Source organism: Aquila chrysaetos, chromosome 2, assembly GCF_900496995.4.
Source record: "Aquila chrysaetos chrysaetos chromosome 2, bAquChr1.4, whole genome shotgun sequence".
NCBI lineage: Eukaryota > Metazoa > Chordata > Aves > Accipitriformes > Accipitridae > Aquila > Aquila chrysaetos.
The window spans coordinates 18,658,133-18,680,555 of record NC_044005.1 but is presented as its reverse complement, the minus strand read 5'-3'; the positions used below and the strand labels follow the sequence as shown (position 1 = coordinate 18,680,555).

Here is a 22,423-nt window from a genome sequence, read left to right as displayed (position 1 = left end):
CTCAAGCATCTCATTTGAGAAAGAGTCTAAATAGCAAAACATATGTGGACAAGAACGTGAGAAGGATCTTGAGCTCTCTTGTATAAATCTGACGTCAACTAAAAGGTTTTGACTTGAAAGAGTGACTCAAAATTACTAAAAATACTATCTCCTAAGTCAGTCTTACTTGTTAAGAGTAAGTAAATGTGAATTTTGTTTTGTCAAGGGAATTTGCTGTATTATACATTTGCTTTTAGTACTGGAGCAATTGTGCTCCATTCTTAGCCTTTTGCATGTGACATAAGCCATATTCCTGAAGTTACCTCTTCCAACCTTTGCCTTAGCTGACCTGTCAGAGAAGTGAAGTTGCGATAGCCTTCCACAAAAAGTTTCGTTTTTCTTCTTCTTCGCTCACCATCATGTGCTTAATACGTGAAATAGATGTCTGGGGCTCCACTTCCCCTTTCAGCTAATGAGTACAGTAACTTCGAGACAGATGAAACAACATCCCAGGAGAAGTGTTCTTTTCTTTTTACCCTACTATAAAAACTGTTCTGAGATTATCTAAAAGTTACTTGCTGTTTACGTCAACCCCATACACACTAAGCCATAGTAAAAGACTTCTGTTCGTCTGTCAGAAAAGCCAGAATCCTTCCTTCCTCCTGAATGTTCTTTTTATGTAATTAATGATAATAAATATTCGTAAGTATCACTCACTGTTGGAGCTGTATTTTATTCCTTGTAAGACGTTAGTAGTTTTCACTTAACAAAAGTAATTTTTAAAGTCATTTTTTTCTTCTTTGGGTGGAGGCAAAACTTGCCCAAGAGTGCAAATCTGTCCAAAAAGAGTGCTGAGCATGTTCTTTATGCCAAGCCCCTTGGTTTCAGTGTGTGCAAGTGCCCTTTTTTTGTCATGCAAACCTCTAAATCATGGGGCTTTGAAAAAGGAAATGGGCCACTTGAAATCGGGGCTTTAGAGCTTAGATGATCCCTTTACTAGTCCCAGGATATTCTCTTATAAAGGAGTCCCTAAGGATGTGGGAAGCCCTTGTGTTAACCTCAACTAATGTCTCTTCTAAGCCTAGCCATGACACTTTATGTGAACTTAATCTGAAAGAAAAGTTAAGACAACCTCAGTATATTTACCCAAGTAAGAGTCACCTTTGCTTGCACAGCACCTTTTAAGTATTTCCAGCAGAAACAAGGTGATATTAGTGTTATCATACAGGACGAACATATAGGAAGGATTGTTGCAACAGGGTAAGGGTAAGCCTGGACATTAAAGCTGCTGATAAAAGTTTTGTGAATCCAGGTGGTTAAATGGACACATTTAGTTATTTGTACTTGTTGTGTGTGGGATGGGTGGGTGTTTTATCTGGGGGGTCCCACGTTCCTTGGTATCTTACAGTTGCCCTTGAAGATCAGGTCATTCCCTTCACATCTTCCCCAAGTTGTGGAGAACAGAACATAAATGCCCCACATAGTTTCTTCTGGTTGAAATTCCTACAATTTATTTGCAGTATCAAGGCCAAAGTAGTTTTTTCCAGTGGGCCTGTATGATGCTCTGACATCCTGACATGGGGGACAGAGACAAGGAGAAAGGCTTCCCGGGCCTGGAGCAGGCCAGGGGCTCCCCAAAGAGGTCACCCGCCATTTCCGGGCAGAGGCAGCGAGACAGTTTCTGTCAGGTCAAGCAGCCACTTACAAACCACCATCCTTAAACCCCAGGTCAGGAAAGGCAAGATCACCCTTGGCTGTTTTTAACAGCCACGGCAAAGACCTTCCTTGACCCTTCTCTCTGTGGGGCTGGAGCTCCTCCTGCCATCACAAGGCAGAAGTGAAGAAAACGACAGCACCGGGGACCGCTCCTCTCAGGGGAGGGCCGTTACCGGGAGGGCCGTTACCGGGAGGGAGGGGCACTGCGCCCGCTTCCCGCCTCTGCCCCGCCCCGCCCGGTGGGAGGGGCGGGGCTTGACGCGCCGTGCCACCTCACGCATCTCCCGGCGCTTCCTGCGCCTGCGCGCCGCGTCCCGGAAGGTGGCCACGTCTGCCGGAAGATGGGGTTGCGCCGCCGAGCCCGGCCCGGGGCCTCGCAGTGACCGTCGCCGTCCGGTGCCCCCTTCCTTCTCCCCTTCCCCCTCTCACGACTCCCCTTGGGCCGGGGGTCTCCCGCTGCTGGGAGGAGGTGAGGCCGGGCTGTGCTGAGGCCTCCGCCGCTCCTGAGGGCCGCCGGGTAGGGGCGGGGGGGAGGGCCCGGGGCAGGCAGCCGTGCTGAGGGTGGGCGGGGAGGGGGGGGCCACCCTGAGCATCGCCCTCCCGCCCGGCCTCGCCTGCCTCTGCGCTTCCCCCTTCCCGCTGTGGGTGTGCTCGGCCAAGGGACCCTCCACAAGCCTGCCCTGGGGTGAAGGAGCCCCTCCCGGGAGCTGGGATAGAGGCACACGTCGCCTGTGTAGTCTCGCAGGCCCTTGGTGCAAGTGAAGGCATGCCCCTGTCCCCCGTGTCGGTGTCACTGAAGGGACGGCAGGCTGCGAAGTTTGTTGGGGAGAAGGTCCTCTGTCTGACCCAGATTATGAATCTGCAGGCTAAATGTCTAAGGCTTTGTTATCTGTTCCTGTAATAAGCATCTGGCCACTTTTCCTCTTCCAGCTGAGTTTGGTTTTGTCAGGTGCAAGTAGACTTTATTTTCTAGTATTGTTGCAGATTGGCTACCAGGCTGGTTGCTCTGTAGCAGGTGCTGATGCCAGAAACAGATATGGTGGTCTGATAGCTAAGCCTTGGTTTTGTCTGTTTTCCTCAGAGACAGGTTTGGTTTATTTCCATCAGTTACCAAAACAGTGAAGTACCAAGTGAGTAGGAGAAAAGTATTCAAATAATTACAGCATTAATAGGTTAACACAACAGTTGTTTAGGTAACCCATACATCTTGCCTTATCAACACCAATCTGATTTGTAATCATTCTATGTCTTTTGCAGCACATGGTCCTGAAATTATAATTTTATAAAGTTTACCAAGAGATATCCATCATGTCTTGGCTTGCTGATCTCGCCGGAAAGGCAGAGGATCTACTCAACAGAGTTGATCAAGGAGCTGCATCAGCTCTCAGCAAAAAAGACACAGCAAGCAGTGCAATTTATGATAATAAGAATTTGGACTCTGCCAATGAATATTCTGAATTGCGCCAGCATGCTGGAGAGCTGAAATATCAGACGTCCTCCAAAGCAGCCTACATCTCCTCAGCAGCTGATAATATTAAACATCAAAAGGTCACAATCCTAGCAGGAACAGCAAACGTTAAACCAGCACGTAGGACATCTTCGGAGGTAGCTTCTCCAGTAGAAGGTGTTTCCACACCCAGAGCTGCCTCACATTTTGTGAGAAGAAAAAAGTCAGCACCTGATGATGAGTTACTATTTGATTTTCTCAACAGTTCGGAGAAAGAGCCTAATGGAAGGATGGACTCTAAAAAAGAGAAGAGCAAGGCACCTGTTCTTCAAAATCACTCTCGGACTTCAAGTGTTAGTTCTGTGTCTACCAGTACACAGAGTGCAAAAACTACTGAAGATAATTCCATCAGGAGCCAAGGCAATGGTAGTTAAATAGTATTGAACCTAGAGATATTTAAAAGCCAAGTATGTCTAGGGTAAGGCTAGGTAATGGTTTTACTGTCACTTCATGGAGCATTTAGTGGTAGTAGTATGTTAGATATGTGGAGTACAGCAGGGTCTTTAACATTTTTTAATCACTGGGATAACCTTAGATACCTTGCTAATTTGACAAGCTGCATAATTAATACCTAAATCTTTTGTGTTATTGATCTACCTCATTTCTACTGCTCACCTTGACCTCCCTGAGCTATGACCTAACCTTGCATCAGGCCCCATACATCAACCCTTAGAAGCACAGGTGCTGCTGCATTTGCTGAGTGAGTCACTTTCACCAGCTGGTAGATGGTGTTGGCTGTTGCCCAATGCACCATGTGAGGTGATGTGAGGTTTTTTCTCTTCCACCATGGAAGTAAGCTGTCAAACTTGCCTGCCATGCATAGTGGGAAGTTGGGTGTGGATAAGCTGTTGTAGGGCTACAGGCCTGAGAGAGCTAGGTAGATAAAGCCTTTGGGTTTGCTAGAAGTAGTTACTCCAGTCTAAATCCAGACACCTGGCAGAGCCTCCAGGCCAGATGGTCAAAAGTTGGGGCTATTCTCAAGTCAATGCAAAGGAGAATGTGACTGGGAAGTGTCAGGAACTTGTTTTCTCTATGAGACTGTCCAATCTATACTTGGTCTTTGCTGTTGCTGTGCTACTTTGCTGTTGTTTATTCTATAAAATCGAAGCAAATGGTTATATTATTTCTTAATAACGTAGTTAGAATGCTTTATTATTTGTTCAGTACTTTGAGCATATAAAGCATTGTAAATGCCAGGTTTTTACTTACTACGTTAGTTCTGCTGAGAAGTTTCAGATGTAAAAAGGGATCATTTCCAAAGATGTCAATATTTTTGTATTTCTGGGTCTGTAACTTTTCAATAAGGTTTACTACTACTACTACTAATTCAAATATTTTAGACCTTGCTATATGGCCTTGCTGATTGGTGCTTAAGGAATGTATTTATTTTGCTTGGTGTGGCCTGTTGAATTTTCTTCTGAGGATTTTTGAGTGGAGTTTGCATTGTGGAGCTGCCAAATGAGGAAGAACACAATTACAATGTAGAGTTTGAGCATGCTGGTTTCAAAGTTGATTGTATAGATATATGTGTCATTTAAATGTTCTGTATAGCATCTGTTGAAGTAGCTTATGATACATTAGCTGTAGACAAAAACAATTAACGGTATACTTTGTACATTGCCATGGATATAATCTAATCTGTGCTATGAATGCCTAATTTCTTGCTTCGTTAGCTTCATTAATCTGTTGAGTTTTCCAGACAAAGGAATGAGGATAAATTGTCTGATAATTTGGAAACTGTGTAAATGAATCAAAAAGAAGGAAATGACAATTCTTAGAACCATTTAAATAGGAAAGGGGTTTGAGAAAATGTGGGAGAAATCTTACGGTCACTGCTGCTACTTGTCGGTGTGGTGGTGTTCAGAATTAAGTCTGCCCCAGCTCCTTGGGCTCTGGGTGATAGGGGCTGTTGCAATGGTAACAAGGTAGGTGGAGCAGGTTGGTTGGTGATTGCAAGATGAAGTAAATAACGTGACAGCTAAACCGTAGTCTTGCTTGAAATTAGTTGCAGTCTGTCCCCCTGGATTTTCAGCAGTTACTCATCTAGGATGTACTAAATTCAGAAGTAATATTTTTGGATTGCCTGCTTGTTTGCTTATTGCATGCTGTGTTGTTTTATCTTAATACTGCTGCCAGTCTTCCAACTATCTGCACGCTGGAATCAAGACTGTTACAGTGGATGTATCAATTTCACAGCATTAATCCAGGATGCTCTCTGTGTGTTTGTGCATGATGGGGAAAGGCTGTTGGTTCCTCCTTCCGTGCAAGGGACTGTTGTTCAGACTACTGGCAGGAGTTCCCTTACTGTTCTCACTGAGGTTCTAAGATTTAAAAAAAAGAAAAATAAAAATCTGTATTTTGGTTTCCATAACCTAGAGAATTACAGTTTGTATTGGCAGAAAGCTTTTAACAGTTTGACAGAGTATACCTACCTTATATTTTTTCATTAGAGAAAGGAAAGATCACACGTCCACTTCAAGTCACTGCAACTCAATTTCTCAGAGTAAAAGTGCTTTTTTAAGAAATATTTTGAATTATTACTGCAGAATTATCAGTTAGATGATGTTTTGACTGAAATTATTCTTCAGATGCTTTTTTACGTAAAGATAACTAAAATGTAGCTATGTGATTGAGTTACATATTTAGGTTTGGTATCAAAATGACTAAGTGTAGTCATCTGAACAGATTTTTTTAAAAATAGAATACAGCCTCAAAATCAAAATCTTAATGGAAAACCAGAATGAACTTCTACTAAAAATTCCCCTAGTTAGTTGCTATGTATATTTAATCTCTTATGTTACTTTCTCAGCTTCTGAAGACATCTTTGGGCAGCACAGTCATAAAATGTATTAATGTTTTGAAATCCTAAATTTGACATTAATGCAATAAGAAATTTTATGACTTCCATGTCTCGTCTTGCAGGATTAACAAAAATGCTGCATGATGCATGTATACTGTATAATAGTCCTATTTTGTGCAAGTCCCTTGGGAGAAGCAGCTCCATATTCTATTTCGATATAAGCTATTTTGATGGGGATTTTATTTTTTTTATTTTTATATTATGTATTTAACCACTGATGCAGAACATGGAATTACAATTTATGTGAAGGCAACTGACAAATACATACATTAGTTCTAACTTGCATCTCTCTGTACAGAAACTCCAGACAGTTCAGATTCTGGACTGGGAGCACAAGGGGATGGTCTGAAGGATTCATCACTAAGTGCAGTAACTAATCCTAGCCTTTCAGCTAATGATGATTTCAAATCACATGAGCTATCCAATCTTCGCCTGGAGAATCAGCTGCTGCGTAATGAAGTTCAATCTTTAAATCAGGAAATGGCTTCATTAATTCAGAGGTCCAAAGAAACACAAGAAGGTACTGTGGTTTGGAAACTAAATTGTAACATATCACTAAAATGCTAGTGAACTAGAAAACAATACTGTTTCTATGGTAGTGTTTAGTACTTACAATAAAATCTTTCTAGTTAAGTTTGCATGTATGACTTACCAAGCAAAATGATTCATGGTTTCGGAATAGTGAGTTGGGAGAAACTAAAAGGCTCATGCAACTACAAAGGTAACACAAACATTGATCAAAATGATGTGATCAATTTAGTTCCAAAACTTACATCTTATTAAAATGGTTTTAGCAAATGTTAACAGTATTAAAATATTTTTCTTGCTTTTTAAAGGCCATGGCAAGATACTTAATTTTTAAATGAGTAAATTCCTTTAAATACTTCAAAATCTGACTACTTTCTGGCTGTAGGCTATAATCTCTGATGCCTAGAAACTGACAGTAAAAATGTAAAATTTAGTATTTTTGTATTACTTCATGAGCTTTTTCAAAGCCAAATAAAATGGCAAATATAAAAAATGTGAATATAAAAACACTTAAATGATAAAACGTAGAGCAAACTGCTGCTGTTAGGCATACAACTGAGGGACCACATTTTTTTCAAAGTAACCATATGAGCCAGAGAATTATAATTTCCATTGAAGCTTAATATGTGATTTTTGATTAAAAGCCTCAGTAAGTATTCAGGCATTATTTCAACACTGGTGCGTTTTTCTACTGTTTTTTAGGTTGAGCTTATTGTCACATTGAGTTGAACTAGGTGCTTTAATGCAGAGGTTTCCAAAGGCTTGCTCGCACAGTGCTATTTGACAGTAGGCCATTGCAAGGGGTGGGCCAGGTAAAATTTGTCAACTGCAGTGTGGCATAGAATAAAATGCCTGTTTTGAGATTACCTGCAAAATTTTATGGGTTGTGCTCTGACAGCCAGTCTGGCACGTGTTACTTCTTGGTAGCTCATAAACTTTCAGTGTTAGTTCAGCTTGGTTGTATTTAATTTCTTTAAGAAATGTGACGTATGCATCCTGACCATTTACATGACCTTGCAATACCTACTTTTATAAACTTCAAAGAATCTTCTTATTTTGTAGAATTGAACAAATCACGGGAAAGGGTTGAGAAGTGGAATGTTGACCATTCAAAGAGTGACAGGATGGTTAGAGAACTTCGAGCTCGAGTTGATGATCTGACAGAAGCTGTTGGTGCTAAGGATTCACAGCTAGCTGTGCTGAAAGTACGGTTGCAAGAAGCTGATCAGCTCTTAAGTTCTCGGACAGAAGCTTTGGAAGCATTGCAGAGTGAAAAATCACGGTACTTCATAATTTCATACTTTGTAATTCTGCAAATAGTAATAGGTTTGAAAATTCAAGTTAGATAATTTAGTGTCTTTAAGAATAAAAATGAATAAACTAATGGGGAAAGGGATTGTATCAAGAATTTAAATATGAGGATTAAAGTTTGCTCTGAGCCCGCTATATCATAGCTGGCAGTGGGAACAGGGCAAATGAGTATTAAATAGGGACAATTGTCACCTGATTATTGAAATTCATTTTGTATAAAGTATTTATGTTTGTGTCAGAGGCCTGAAGCTGAAGATCTCAAGAAAAATGTTTTTGTCTTGAAAAATACATTTGCTTATCTACAAATATGAAGACTTTACTGACTTATCTCAGTGCTGGGATATGAATCGGCAATTGGATACTCCAGAATATAGGTCAGGGAGGAGATGCATGAGTCATTAACTCCAGGTCTCACACCTGTAGCCAGCCATGTTCAATAATTTACTGGGTAAATTTTCAAAGCTGGTCTGAAACCCAGGTAGTCATATTTCTACAGGAAAATCACAGTAGATTTCTTCTTTTTCAATTAATGTGTATATCACTCTTTCAGGATAATACAAGACCACAGTGAAGGGAGCAGTTTGCAAAATCAAGCCCTTCAAACTCTGCAAGAGAGGCTGCGTGATGCAGACTCCGCACTCAAGCGAGAGCAAGAAAGTTACAAACAAATGCAGGTTAGACATGAGGAGTAAGGAAGAGTGTCAGACTGTGCTTTTAAGATCAAATCTGTGAGGTTCCAACTGCTCTCTCTTCCCACTGACTTCAGTTCCTGTTTAGGGCACTAAGGGCTTGGAAGGATGTGCTGTCTGCTGCACTAAGTATCCTTGTGATGCTAGTTTACTTTTTATATGTTATTTTGAAAGCTTTGTGATTAAAAGGTTTTGACGATTAATGCTGACAATTTTTACTGTTTTTTTCATGCTAACTTTAATGTTAAAACATGTTTTAAAACTAAATCAGTAATCAATTTAATTTTCCATGCTATGTTGTTACACAACAAATTCTTACACAATTTTAATATGTAATCTTAAACATACTAAGCTGGACAATCTCTTCTGTGGTAAAGATGGAGTACATCATTGCTAGAGACTGCTTTCCACACTTAGTTTGGCCTTTCTTACGTATAATAGCATCTCTGAAAATCTTTATCAGTCTCTCTCTTTTTTTCTTTTTCTTTTTTTTTTTTTAAAGTACATCAAAATATGGCAGCTGACATTTGATAATATTTTTTGAGGGGAAAGCTTGCTTTTTGTTTACCAAATAAATGTGAATAATAGGAAGATTGTTATTCCCCCACTATTTCTGGTGAGGGAAAGAAATGCATATGTTTACTGATACTATTTAGCACTTGCTTAAGCAAGTAGGATTTCTTTCCACATAGCATTAATGCATCTTTAAGTTGGAGGTGGTAGATATGAGGTGTTGTCATGTGTAGTTGCTTTTAAACTTTCTTTTTTCCTTTCTAGGTTAAAGTTGAGACTGTGTTTAAACACAAAGTATTGTTTCTTTATTGCTAATAGAGTGAGTTTGCGGCTCGTCTAAGTAAAATGGAAGCAGAACGTCAGAACTTGGCAGAAGGGATAACTGTAGCGGAAAGAAAGTATTTAGATGAAAAGAGGCGAGCTGATGAGCTTCAGCAGCAAGTCAAAGTAACTAAAAACCACCTAGAATCTGCAAAACAGGAACTGACAGACTATAAACAGAAAGCTACTCGCATACTCCAAGTAAGCATTTCTGTAAAGAAGTCGTTTGATTTGTACACTTAACTTTTTTAAGGTGTTACGCTTCAAATAATCTGTAGTTTTTTCATGTGACCTGTAATATATTTTGGGACATACCTATAATGATACCTGTACAGAACAGCTGTCAGTCTGCATTTTGTAATTTTAAGTTTATAGATTAAGTAATCGAAATGGAAGTTCAGGTCCTGAACTTAAAGAAGAATCCAAGTGAACCATTGCACTTGCTGTGCAACATCCGTCAGTGTGTTCTGCGTCCAAGAGTCTGATCTTAGGCAGATAGATAGATGTAACCTACAATTTGTTCCACACCCAGTATTCTTGAGTCAAGAATGTTGCTCTGTTGCTCCGTTCTGCTTGAGGCTGAAGCATAGCATATAATGGATACTTATGTGTAAACCAAAGAAAATATTTTTTTTTATATATATTCTGAAAGGTTGCAAGTGATCAACATTACATGAACAATGGCAAAATCAGGTATTTTGTGCAGAGTTCTATACTACTTAAGGTGTCAAAGATACCAAGTCCAAACGTGGTCAATTTGAGTCTTGTTTATCAAAGTTAGCAAAATGTTGAAGGTCTCTGTTTAGAATAATTAATTTAGTCTGATATCCAAGGACAGGTTTTAAATAGTCTTGATAAATAAGAAAAGCATGAGATGAGAAGTCGATGTCGAGCTAACATTAGGCTGACTCTGAATTAAAGTGGTTCATCCTCTTTCCCAGAAGAGTTATTGCTGTATTTGGTTCTTGTTTGGCTTTGTTGGCAGGAGAAGGGATGGACTGAAAGGGTGTCAGTTTTGTCTTTAGTGTCTGTCTGCTCTCTTATGGTAGCTGGAAAGCCAAAATTGTTATCCATGACATATTTAACATTCCAGGCACTTCTAAAGAGAAAAGCTGTACTCTTCCTCAGATAACTCAGGCTTTCAGTAAATCCAGTCTCATGGCATACAGGAAGTCAGAAATTATGAGTAGGGAAGCATTTTCATTTTACAATGTGTAGGGTCATTATTAACTTGGGTAAAAGAACAGATAAAGCAGTTCTACTGTACATCTACATTTGAATTTTAGAGCAAAGTCGTTCTGGCATATTCTAGTTGAGGACTTGTTAAATACTGCTATAAATAATATATTGATCTATTATTTCAGTCTAAAGAAAAGTTGATAAACAGCTTAAAAGAAGGCTCTGGTATTGAAGGCTTGGATAGCAATACTGCAAGCACAATGGAACTAGAAGAACTGAGACATGAGAGAGACACTCAGAGAGAAGAAATACAAAAACTAATGGGGCAAATACAACAGATGAGAACAGAGCTGCAGGTAGCTATGATTATGTACACATGTATTTGTAGTTAACCATGCACAAAGGACTGTTTTCTTGTATAGTTTAGGGCTGTTGCTTCTAGTGTTTATTTGACCTAGCATTAAAATAAGCCAACTTTTGCTCAAGGTGAGATGAGTGCTTATTGATACCCAATTTCTTTCCATGTTCCCTCTCACCACTTCAGCTCATGGTGGGAGGAATACTATAGATACCACTTCTCTCTTCCTGCACTACTGTGTGCTCCTTTTGAGTGAAGCATTTCTTTCCAAACAAGCGTGGTGATTTCTGTAGAGATCACCTATATCCTTTTCTGCAAGGGCTACTAATCCTTGAAGCAACTGTAATCCGAGTTGTCTGCTGGCATAATTGGCTCAACCCAGCAGTTGCACGCAAGCCTGCTCTACAGAGTTTTAGCCTGTAGAGAGTCGAAAGGAAAAAGTGGACGCTTTTCATGTTCCCAAAATGCATTTATTTTATTACCGTATTAGTAAAAATATTCTGTATAAAATGACCAGATGTCATTTATTCAATACACCCTCACCTTCATTTTTCCTTTGAAGCAATATTGCAGATACAACTTTTTTTTGCTGTTACCTATGACAGATTGCAGTATTGTTTGAACGTTAGTGAAACAGTAACATTTCTGTACATTTCAGGATATGGAGACTCAGCAGGTAAGTGAAGCTGAGTCGGTGAGAGAGCAGCTTCAAGACCTACAAGAGCAGATAGCAGCACATAAAATGGCCAGGCAAGAGGCAGAAGCTGAACTAGAACGACAAAAACAGGTAATGAATTCTTGAAAGCTGATAGATCTTATTTTAGGCCTCATGTGGTGTCATTAGTACAGCATTTGGCTTAATGAGAGAGTAGCTTATACAGTATTTGGGTTATATTTTGTCTGGTATTTCAAAGAAATCCCCAAAAGCTTAATGAGTGTCAGTAGGCCAAATGAAGTGCAACCGGTACTAAGCAATGGGCAGGGCCTTCTGGATACTCCTGAGAAACAGAGATCTTGCTGATATATTAAAGAATGAACATGACCCTGGGGAGTGCACAAAATTTATCATGATCTTAAATTTTATTCAGCAGGGAAACAATCAAACAACAGGGATATAGTAACTTTTGTAACATTTACTTATATCAAGAACATAAAATACTAGAAATGGTTACTGTGGAACTTCCTGTGCTCAATTACTACATAAGATTTAGCTCATAAGACAATGTTTTTTTAGTACCAATTAATAGATTTTTTTTTTATCCACTTGTTACTCAGTTCTGAATCTAAATGTTGTTACTTCCCGACTTCTCTAAAAGACAAACTGCTGATAAAACCTTATTAGTGAATTTTGTCAGTTTGTGTCATCTTTTTAAGCAAACTCCCCCTTGATTTAAGCAGTTCTGTGCTAAAAATAGGGGGAAAAAGGCAAACTCATATTTCATGTGGACAAACTTATTATTCAGTAGAAATCAGACAAATGCTTTGCACCCTCTTAAAAAATTTCTCTGTAAGAAAAAGCTCATGTAAAGAGAGTTAATAATGAGGAAAGCAGAAGAGTACACTGTATCTGCTAGGAACAATTTATCTTATAGGATTATCTGTCCTTCTAGAAATTACATTTTAATAAGATGCTAGCAGCTTGAACTAATTAAAAGGCAGAAGTCGAGGTCTGCTTTTGACGGGTAGCTGATGTTTATTATATCAAAGCAGATGGTAGATCGTATTTTGTTACTTCTGCCATTCTGATGGGTATATTTTAAGTCAATACTACATATAGAAAAAGTGAGGTGAATTTAAAAAAAAAAGGCATTATCAGTTATTACAGAAACTGAAGTATTCCTTTTGATGATACATATTTACATGTGATTTTAAAGTAATCGTGTGTATCAATACTTATTACAATTACAGTCTGTTCTATCTGCGAATTCCTTTAACTATGGCCTTAAGGTTTCTGAGACTGAAGAGGGAAAATAAGTAGAGGTGTTGTCTTGTACATCTGATGGTTTGAAGGGAGAATAGGATTATCTGTTTTCTGTGGTGGCTGACAGCTGAAGTGATACAGTGATTTGAAGACTGTCTTAATTTAAAAGATAAGCGTGACAGGTCCTTATGTCTGAGTTAAAGTAGCCGCTAAATCATGGGAGTGACAAAACTTATGGTTATATTTGCTGTTCACTAAGTTGTCCCTTACTAATATTCCTTCCCCTTTCACCTCTGTTATGTTAATTTATCCTAAGCTTTAAAGGAAGATCTGCGTTATACAGAATTATAGATAGATATGCCAAGGGTTTTTAAACACTTTTAAAAAACGGTATCTTGTACTGATAGGTTTATTTTAGGAATACAGATTCTGCTCCCCGCCCTCCTGCCCTCAATATTTCCTAATTGTTTAAGTTACATTATGGACACGATTCAAGATAGCAATATAATAAACAGTGAGAGTATAAGGAAGATAAATCATGATCCCAATGAAACTGTGTGACTCTTAGTAAACTAGTCTAGATTAATATTTATATTACCTCAGTCTCCACAAAAGAATTTGATAAGTCTTGTAGGTTGTGTCTTCATATTCAGCTTGCTTTTTTTTTCTTCCCCATCATAGCCAAACACTTAACTAAGATTAAATTTCAGTTTATATTTGATTGCATCATATTACCTTCTTGTGTTCTGCTGTGAAACTCTAGATAAGAGAATGTGTCTCAGAATACATATACGTATAAAATATTTTATTTGTGATTGTGATACATTTTATAGGAACTCCATTATACTGAAGAAGAATTATATCGAACAAAGAATACTTTGCAAAGCAGAATAAAAGACAGAGAGGAGGAGATTCAGAAGCTCAGAAATCAGGTACTGTGTATGTATAGAAAATAACTTTATCACCTTCAATTATGAAAACAGTGATGAGAAATACTAATTTGATTAAACTGTACAAAAGAAATATAAAGGCTCTACTAATGAGTCACAGTGTACTTGCTTTCAATACAGAGTAGAGTTTTGCGTGGAGGGCATACAGGAAGGGAACCGTGAAGTAGTAAATAGCCTGATTTATAATTGCATGCGCTTTTGTCTTCGGGGTGGGGGGAGAAAATCGACCTGTGTCCCAGCTAGACCTGATGGGGTGGTGCTGGATCAACATTCTTCTTTTTGAAAACTAAAAAAAGTCACTGGCGCTTGATTAGGTCATCATGATTTCTGCGAAGATCCTTTTAACTGGGTGTAAGAACATAAGTAACGTCCTACAGACTCAGCAATCCATCAAGCCCACAGTTCTATCTTGGACAATGGCAATGGGGCCAGCATGTGAGCCTGGCTGCTTTCTTCACTCCCTTGTACTCACTCAGCATCAGCAGTTGAATTAAGGATGTTAGTGTTTAACTCCCTACTAACTGGTTCCACCAGTATGTTTATAGACCTATTTTCCTTGAATCAACCTAATCCCTTTTGGAACCTTCTGATACTTATCAGCCCCCACAGTCTCCTTGGGCAGCATGAAGGCACAGGCCTCGTTTTAAGTAAATTATCTTAGCATAATGAAAAGTAGCCTATATGTAGAGAAATTGATAGTCTAGAGTCAAGTATGGTCAGCTGTACGGTTAGAGTGTTAGAGGATTTGGAAATTGTTGTCTTGTGATAGAAATTTCTCAAACCTGTTGGCAAATGATTCTTCTGGTAATACTGGCTTCAGGACTACCTGTACCTGCCCTGGTGCATTGCATCTAATTTGTATTTTTGATATTTCGCTGCCTCTGGTTCCTGCTGATTCTGTTTTTTTCATCATTGAAGCTACATCTTTGTATGATGCTACAAGTGGCTGAGGTCCAAGACTGTAATGAATTGTCGAGCTATTGCACATATGGCTAACTTGGAGATTCCCATTTGCTTTAAATATTTTCTGCAAATTAAATTACATGTTCCATGTCTCCATTTGCTGTCCTTGCAGTTTCTATTTGCTAGTACAATCATGTTTTCTGCCTCAGTGCTCCTCAATTCTTCTGCAGCATATCCTGCATTTTCAACATTTTCATTCAAGCTTTCCTGTAGAATGGCATCAGCTTCTCCCCATTTGTACTGAGTTTTTCCTTCCTCGCTTGAAAACATTTTACGTACGCACTTGTTTTGTGAAGTTGCAAGTACGATAGCCGGACTGGATTATCTTGCTATTGTCATGCCTACCATTTAAACTCAGCTCTGAGGCATAGCATTGATTTTTGTGATCAAAGTTATGATTGTACAGAAATGTTCATGTGATTAGAGGTGGAAAACATAGGAATACGTTTTTACATAGTGTTTCTTGTGTCATGTAAAATCTTGTCTTAGCAACTGTCGAAATTAAGTGTCTTCCTTATTATGCTCATTGGTGATTGTTTTGATAGTATTATCCCATAAAAATTCTGCAGTGGGGTAACTTGGAGGGTTCAGATTTTTAGAGTTTTGTAATACATCAGTTGGTCGGACTTTGAACTTATTCTGGTTTTTTTCTTTGCTTTGTTTTTTAGCTTACAAACAAGGCTCTGAGTAGTAGTAGTCAGACAGAATTAGAAAATCGGCTTCATCAGCTGACAGAAACACTAATTCAGAAGCAAACCATGTTAGAGAGCCTGAGCACAGAGAAAAACTCACTTGTCTATCAACTGGAACGACTTGAGCAACAGCTGAAGGCTATCCAAGGCACTAATACTAATGGACCTTCCATTAATATGGCAGGCATTGATGGTGCTGAAGGTAAATAAGGAAATATAATACTTAAAACTCTGTCCTTTCTGCAGTTCAGGCTTTTATATTTCCTAATGCCTTTCTCTGAAAGTCCGAGTTTATAAGGAAAAAAAAAAAAAAACCTGCTGAAAATACACAGCTTATGCCAGAGACCTTGTCAATAGCAACCAGTATCATAAAAAATAGATAAGTAGACGCTCCTTTTCATGTGTAAATGACTTTAAATAAACTTAATAAAGCCAATTTAATCTTTAATTCTCAATACTATGGCACTATTGGAACAATTATTTACAAATCCTGTCACAGGTGCAAATAAATCTGTCTTGGTGTTTAAACTGATTGTCAGAAGCAGGATATAAGTCTTCCCTTGTAAAAAGGGTTTGGGAGATGAGCAAGAATGGGATACTTCCTTTTGAGAGTTGTTCAGAATTCTGTTTGAAATCAATTTCCTCCTTGCTTTCTGTTTTTCTTGAAAAGCAGCTTAAAATATGGTGGTTCTGCAGAGGTTGGTTTGTCTGTACTGTGTAGCAATCATCCTGTATCTCTAGGAGAATCTCAGCAGTTGATCCATGGTTTTGAGATGTTACTTTTCAAATTCAAAGTTTGTAATTTTGTATATATGGTAAGTAACTTTAAAAGCAATGGATTATTAAGGGGTGTAAAATGACAATCCAGGCTTTTGTTTCTCTGCTTATGAAAGACTTTTAAAGAAATAAGGCAGAACTAGTAAATTTGAAATGTATTTCCTTTTGACTTGTTTTTAAGTAACCTTAGTAAGCATAAGTTTAGTTGCACAAAGGTAACATCTGAGAATCTTTATTTTAATAAAGTTGATACATAGTAAAAATGTAAATACAGTAGAAATTTTTGGAATATACAAGTTTGTATCAGACATGTTATCTAAGTATTACTGTATGAGAAATAAAAGCAAATGGAGAAACTGTGACAGTATCAAACCCATCATTTTATACACCTAATAACAGAATTATTATTACATGAGAGAATTGAATATCAAGATGTCCATCTAGTGAACTAAAATAGCTTTTAAAAATATACTAAGTTGAATAAACATTTGACCTGATTATAAGTTTATCAAGAATCCTGCCCTCAAAACACACTCCTCTGCCCTCAGCAAAACAGCACTAACAAATCAGATTCATCACTATTTTTATATTATTTTTATATATCTTTTTGTACTATTGATTTGTCTTACTTACATAACAGCTTAGCTGGTTTTAGACTAATGAGACTTTTTGCCTTTTTCCCTTCAAATAGGTGCTCGTATGCGTAATGTTCCTGTCCTGTTTAGCGACCTGGATACTAACCTGGCAGGAATGTATGGGAGAGTTCGCAAAGCTGCCAGTAGTATAGATCAGTTTAGGTAAGAGCGTCCTAAGGGAATACATTTTGTAATTGCTGGAATCCATTTGCAGTTTTCAAGTGGAATACCTTCTGTTTTGAATTGCTTTTATGAAGGTAAAAGTAAAAAAAAATGAAGCTAAAGTACAGTATAAATTACTAAATATTGACTTAGTTCACTTGTGCTTTCCTGTGATATTAATATCCTTGGGCTTTTGCAAATTACAGTCAATTATTTAAACAACGCTCTTGTAGATTTTGATACAAGAGAATCACTAAACTATGTACAAAACCATCTTCTACTTTTTCCACTTCCAGTGGTTTTCACTGTGTCTGTGATAAACACTGTAAGAGTGTATTAGTGGGGGAGTGTCATATGTATTCTTTTACTCCTGTTTAGGCATCCTGATGAAGACAAGATTCTGGGTTCTGACCCAGTGCAGCTGTTTTATCTTGCAAGATAATCTGTTTGAGAAATTAGTAAACAAAAATCATTCTGGATCCAGAAAAGGACTTGCTTTGATCCATTTTCTGAGCAGTTAGGTTAATTGCCAATATTGACAACAAAGGTCTGCTCCAAAACTCAAATCAAATACCAATTGAAAACAAAATTAGGTAATACTTTTTAATCCTTTGAAAGCAAGATACCCTGATAGAAAGTCCTTTGTGCTTCCATGGTACTTTAATTACATTGTGAAGAGTATCAGGATTTCCATGATTGGGACCTGTTATTTGTGATATTTTAATACTGAACTTCATTTGGCAGTACCATACTCACTTCAGTATGCGCATGGGTTTTTTTTAACTGAGTTACTGAGTGCACATCTAATGCAGTATGCTTTGTACCAGTAAACTTGGAAAAACTGTCTTTTCCATTTAATGAAATACAAGAATGGTAGCAATCTATCAGTTTTTTCAAAGGAATCCAAGGTTTTAGTTACTTAAATCTGTTTGAAAGATTCATGACAGCTCTTCAAGTAACAAAATTTGACAAATATATAGCATATTTGTGAGTTTTAAAATACCTGTACAACTCTTGAGTCTTAGCTCTTTTTCACAAACTCCGAGCCTAGCATTTAACAGAAAAACTTAGGAGAATGTTTTGTGGTCTGAATTCTGAATTTTCTCCCTCCATTTAATGTTTGGAATACATGAAGTAAAACTCAAGTTGGAAACAGCCATGTGTATAACATCAGCTGATGTTTATGAGTTTGTGGTGACTGGAACGAGAGGAACAAGAATTCATTGCTCGGTGATAATTTGTGCATTTTGTTTTTATCTTATACTTGTGTAGCATTCGTCTGGGAATCTTTCTAAGGCGGTATCCCATAGCAAGAGTCTTTGTAATCATTTACATGGTGAGTAAGCTTTCTTTAAAGAAGTTTAATGCAAGATTTCTATAGCCAGTTTATATAAATACTTCTTAAATTGCAAGATGTTTGATGTTCAAAAGGCTATATAATTAACAACTCAATGTATTTTTTTGTAAAGCAGGCTAAATAGTACTTACATAACAGCATTTTGGAGTCATGTTGCTTGGCAGTTTTCAGTTTTTCCCAGGAATTCTTAGTACAGCAGTCTTAGAGAGATTTATGTAACTACCATTTAAAAGACTGTGAAAGTAGACTTTTAGTACTAAAATACAGAGTAATAGTGGCCTGTTGCCAAGGTTAACCTGCCACACCTGCGTGCACTGCATTTAGGAAAATGACATTTGTTATAGCTTTTTTATATTTGGCACTTTTTGTTCAGTGACTAATAATCACACTTCTCTAGCAGCTGAAAAAGTAGACTTAAACAAGTATTAGAAAGTTGCTCATCCATACCAGGTGAGATTGTCAGACTTGCAATTGATAAAATTTAGATTCCTTCGTTTTCCACTGGAGGGCAGATGTCTGTCAGTTTAAGTGACCTGTAAGGTAGGTAGGTGTGCAGTTTACCCTGCTTGAAAATATTCCACTAGTTGAGCCTTTGAGTCTTTGAAATGAAAAAAAAAATGTTGCTTGAGAAGGCATAGTGATTCTTCTGGACAGAGTTTCCGAGAACAGCTGTCACTGTTTCAGGATATACAGCAGACAGACACACATGAATAAAGGAAACGACAGTTTCCCCCTGCAATTGCTTCTTCCAGCCTATTAGGTACTGGAAAGAACAGGGCTGTTTAATTCCTAACCTCTGTCTCTTCCTGTTCATCACTTAGACTTACCAATGTATGAATAAAATGCTTTGTACCAAACACTGAAGACTTCTACCACCTAAGCTGCTATCTGAAGTGAAACTGAATGATGGTTGAATAGGAGCTGTATATTGGGCAGTCAGTGGCAGTTACCCTTTTTCAGCTTGAACCTTGACTATGACTATATGACTATTGTAACTTGGGGGTTTTTTTGGGTTGTTTTTTTTGTTTTGTTTTTTTGTTTTTTTTTTTTTTAAGGAAATGTGGCTTATGTATTCTGTCAGTTATCTCCCTTGTTGTGCCCCCAGCAACTTCTATTCTAATTGGATAGTTTCAGCCAAATTTGAATGAGAATTAAGATTTCTAAAAAGTTCATAGAAATGCCTCAAATCAGAGCCTGTGGTAAGGAAAGCAGAACTCAGCTGTTTTTACACAGTCTGGTATCAGCTAGTTGGCACAGGAGTAGTGGCTTACCAGTCATTCATGGCAGATCACATAAGGTACTGGCTGGGGGCTCGATATCAGAGAGAACAGCTGGAGTTACTGGGGCATGGGGGGAACGAGAAGCCAGAGGACATAAATCTGTAGGAAACCAGGCTGCTTTAGTTTTGCTATTTGTGTAAAATCTTTAGTTTTCTGCAAATGGTTTCTGCAGAATCTGATTAGGCACTTCATTGTGCAAATAAGAATTCTTTTTTTTAGGAGTATCTGAATAATATGAAAAATATTTAATCAAAATATTTCACAAAACTAGGTTTTATTAGCTGTCATTGAGAGCTCTCGTATTTACTGCTGCTGTGAACGATGATTGTCAGTACTGATAAGTTAATTCTTTCTTTTCTTTTCCCAGGCATTGCTTCATCTCTGGGTCATGATTGTTCTGCTTACCTACACCCCAGAAATGCATCATGACAGTCCCAGTGGCAGATAGACTGAGACAGGACCATATGCTGTGCTAATGTAATTGAGACTGGCAGTGTCTTTAGAATAATGAGTCCTGAAATATCAGCAAACTTTTCTTCATGGTTTTTAGGAAGAACAAAAACCATCATGCCTGATTTGTCACTACTTTTCAAATATATGTATAATAATACTAAGTAGCTTTTTCAATTTACCTAAAGGAGCGTCACTTTCCTGGAGAAATAAAGCTAATAAGTTAAGCTATGGTTAGCCTTTACATTTTACATAGACCTTCTGGTGGTTAATGTAAAAGATAAGGGTTGCACCTACACAGAAATGCAAGGATTTCTGAAATTACAGATATATATGATGCAAACTATTTTAGATCATACTGGATGTGGACTATGGTCAGGTAATAAACTGTACTTAGCAATTTAAATAAAATTTATTCTTTCTGGTTTCTTTCAGTCTGCTTTTGCACTTCTGTTTTAAACTTTGTAAATAATAGGCTTTTCCTTAACATGTTAAACTGAAAAAAGGACAATGGATTGGTGCAATATCTTTTTGTAAATAAGTTTAAAAATAAAATATTATGCATTCTTCTTAGCTTTGTATTTCTAGTGCAATAGAAGTATCTTCCCTATCAGCTGAATAGTGGCATTGCCTGTTTAAGGGCTGGTATTTTAGCTTTATTACAGAGAGGTGGTTTGGAGAAAGAAGGTTCAAACTCTTTAGAAATAATGGTGTTTCCTTTTGCACTTGAAATTTATATATTTTAACTGCATTTTCTTATACCTCTCTCATTACTATGTGTCTTAATCAGATCTTATATTCATCAAAATACTTATTTTCTAAAGCTTTGGGTACTTAAAACTATTTCTATACAAAATCTATCAAAACATCAAAGATTTCTCATGTCTAAACACTTACCAAATATACTAATAAACAAACCTCATCAAATATTTATTGTAAACCCCATAATACCAAACCTACTGTAATAGTTCTATTGTTAGACTGTGGCATTCTGTAATTATAAATTCTCAGTATGTAATAATACAAGGTCACTTGCTTTCCCTAAGAAATTTCTTGTTTTCTTGAGTGGTGCTCAAAGCTGAGTAATGAAAAGATGACTACAAGCAATTTGTCACTCCTGCTCTTCAGAATATGGTTCAGTTTTCATGTGACTTGAACACACTAAGCATTAGGTCCTGTGCATGAAGTCTGTCATGCTAACTCCTGTGGAAATGTTACAGTAGGCAAATGACTGTATTGCTGCTCTGATTCAGATCTTGCAGAGAAAACTGAAATGTTTTGATGAACTAAGTAATAAAAGAGAGCATTTACTGTAAGCTGTGTCCCTGCCCTCTGTCACATTTGCTTCACTTTGCTTAATTCCTGTTGCCTGTTTTCTTTTCAATTCTGATTTAAAGCCACTTTTGAACCTTGTGGAGAGGTGATTGCTACAGAAGGAGATCAGGTAAGGTCCTTTGTACAATCTTTTTCTATACACATGCATTTTTTTCATTTAAAACCTCTAAACCACTGAATCTTTGGATACTCCGGTATATTGTGACAATTTGGGGGGAACATTCTTAGTGGTATAAACCCCTTACAGCTTTGCTGATATCACACTAACTGCACATTCATTCTTTCTTCCTTTCTCCGTACACTTTTCTCTTTTTTGTTCCTTTTTTTTTTTTATACTTCTTTTTATAAAGGTCACCTCTTGGAATCCACAGATACTTTTTTTTTTTTTTTTTTTAAACTTACTAAAGCCACTACACTGCTTCTAGAACCCTTTATCATAGATTAGTATTCTTTTCCTCAGTTCTTCCAGATTTTATGCTAGAAATTTTACAGGGGTGAGCACTGGAAGATTCCTGCTGACTTCAGCCTTTGAACTAGGCTCTTGTATTCCAGTATCAGTTTGGGCTTATGTAGTGTTGACCCCTGTGATGTCTTAAGAGTTGAGAATAATGTCTTTAGTGCAGGGCTCTTGAGTGGCATCAGCCTTGTGTTCTTGACCTTTGTGTGTGTTGCTGTTTCTGTTTTTATTCCTCATCCATGAAATTATGTATAACATACTTTTCTTGTTGCAACTTCAGTTCCCATCTTTACCATCTATTAATTTTCCTTTTTTTTTTTTTTTAAATATTTGTAAAAGAAGGGCACAGCTGTTTGAGTACCTGATAGTATTCTGATTTTAAAAAGGTGTGATGTTAACCAAACTGTGAATCCGTTTGTTTTCACATAGTAAAAAACCTGGAAGTAGGCAGCTTATAGTTGCAAATCCTTGCCAGATAAAGGG

The 22,423-nt window shown here is 37.7% G+C and overlaps 1 protein-coding gene across 3 annotated transcripts; it reads left to right on the top strand.

The window, feature by feature from the left end:
- The first annotated feature begins 1,993 nt into the window (after nt 1-1,993).
- GOLGA5 (golgin A5) lies at nt 1,994-21,464 on the top strand. Of its 3 annotated transcripts, none has more exons than XM_030002111.2 (13): nt 1,994-2,164; nt 2,953-3,568; nt 6,361-6,582; nt 7,653-7,872; nt 8,452-8,575; nt 9,422-9,625; nt 10,789-10,959; nt 11,620-11,748; nt 13,716-13,814; nt 15,464-15,689; nt 16,956-17,061; nt 18,334-18,397; nt 20,066-21,464. In XM_030002111.2, the coding sequence occupies exons 2-13, from the start codon at nt 3,004-3,006 to the stop codon at nt 20,144-20,146; spliced, it is 2,211 nt and encodes a 736-aa protein (XP_029857971.1). In that variant the 5' UTR covers nt 1,994-2,164; nt 2,953-3,003; the 3' UTR covers nt 20,147-21,464. The 3 variants fall into 3 exon arrangements, with proteins under 3 accessions (XP_029857971.1, XP_029857980.1, XP_040975770.1); XM_030002120.2 differs by having other exon boundaries at nt 18,334-18,400; nt 20,069-21,464; XM_041119836.1 differs by lacking the exon at nt 1,994-2,164 and adding an exon at nt 2,196-2,212.
- The last annotated feature ends 959 nt before the right edge of the window (nt 21,465-22,423 follow it).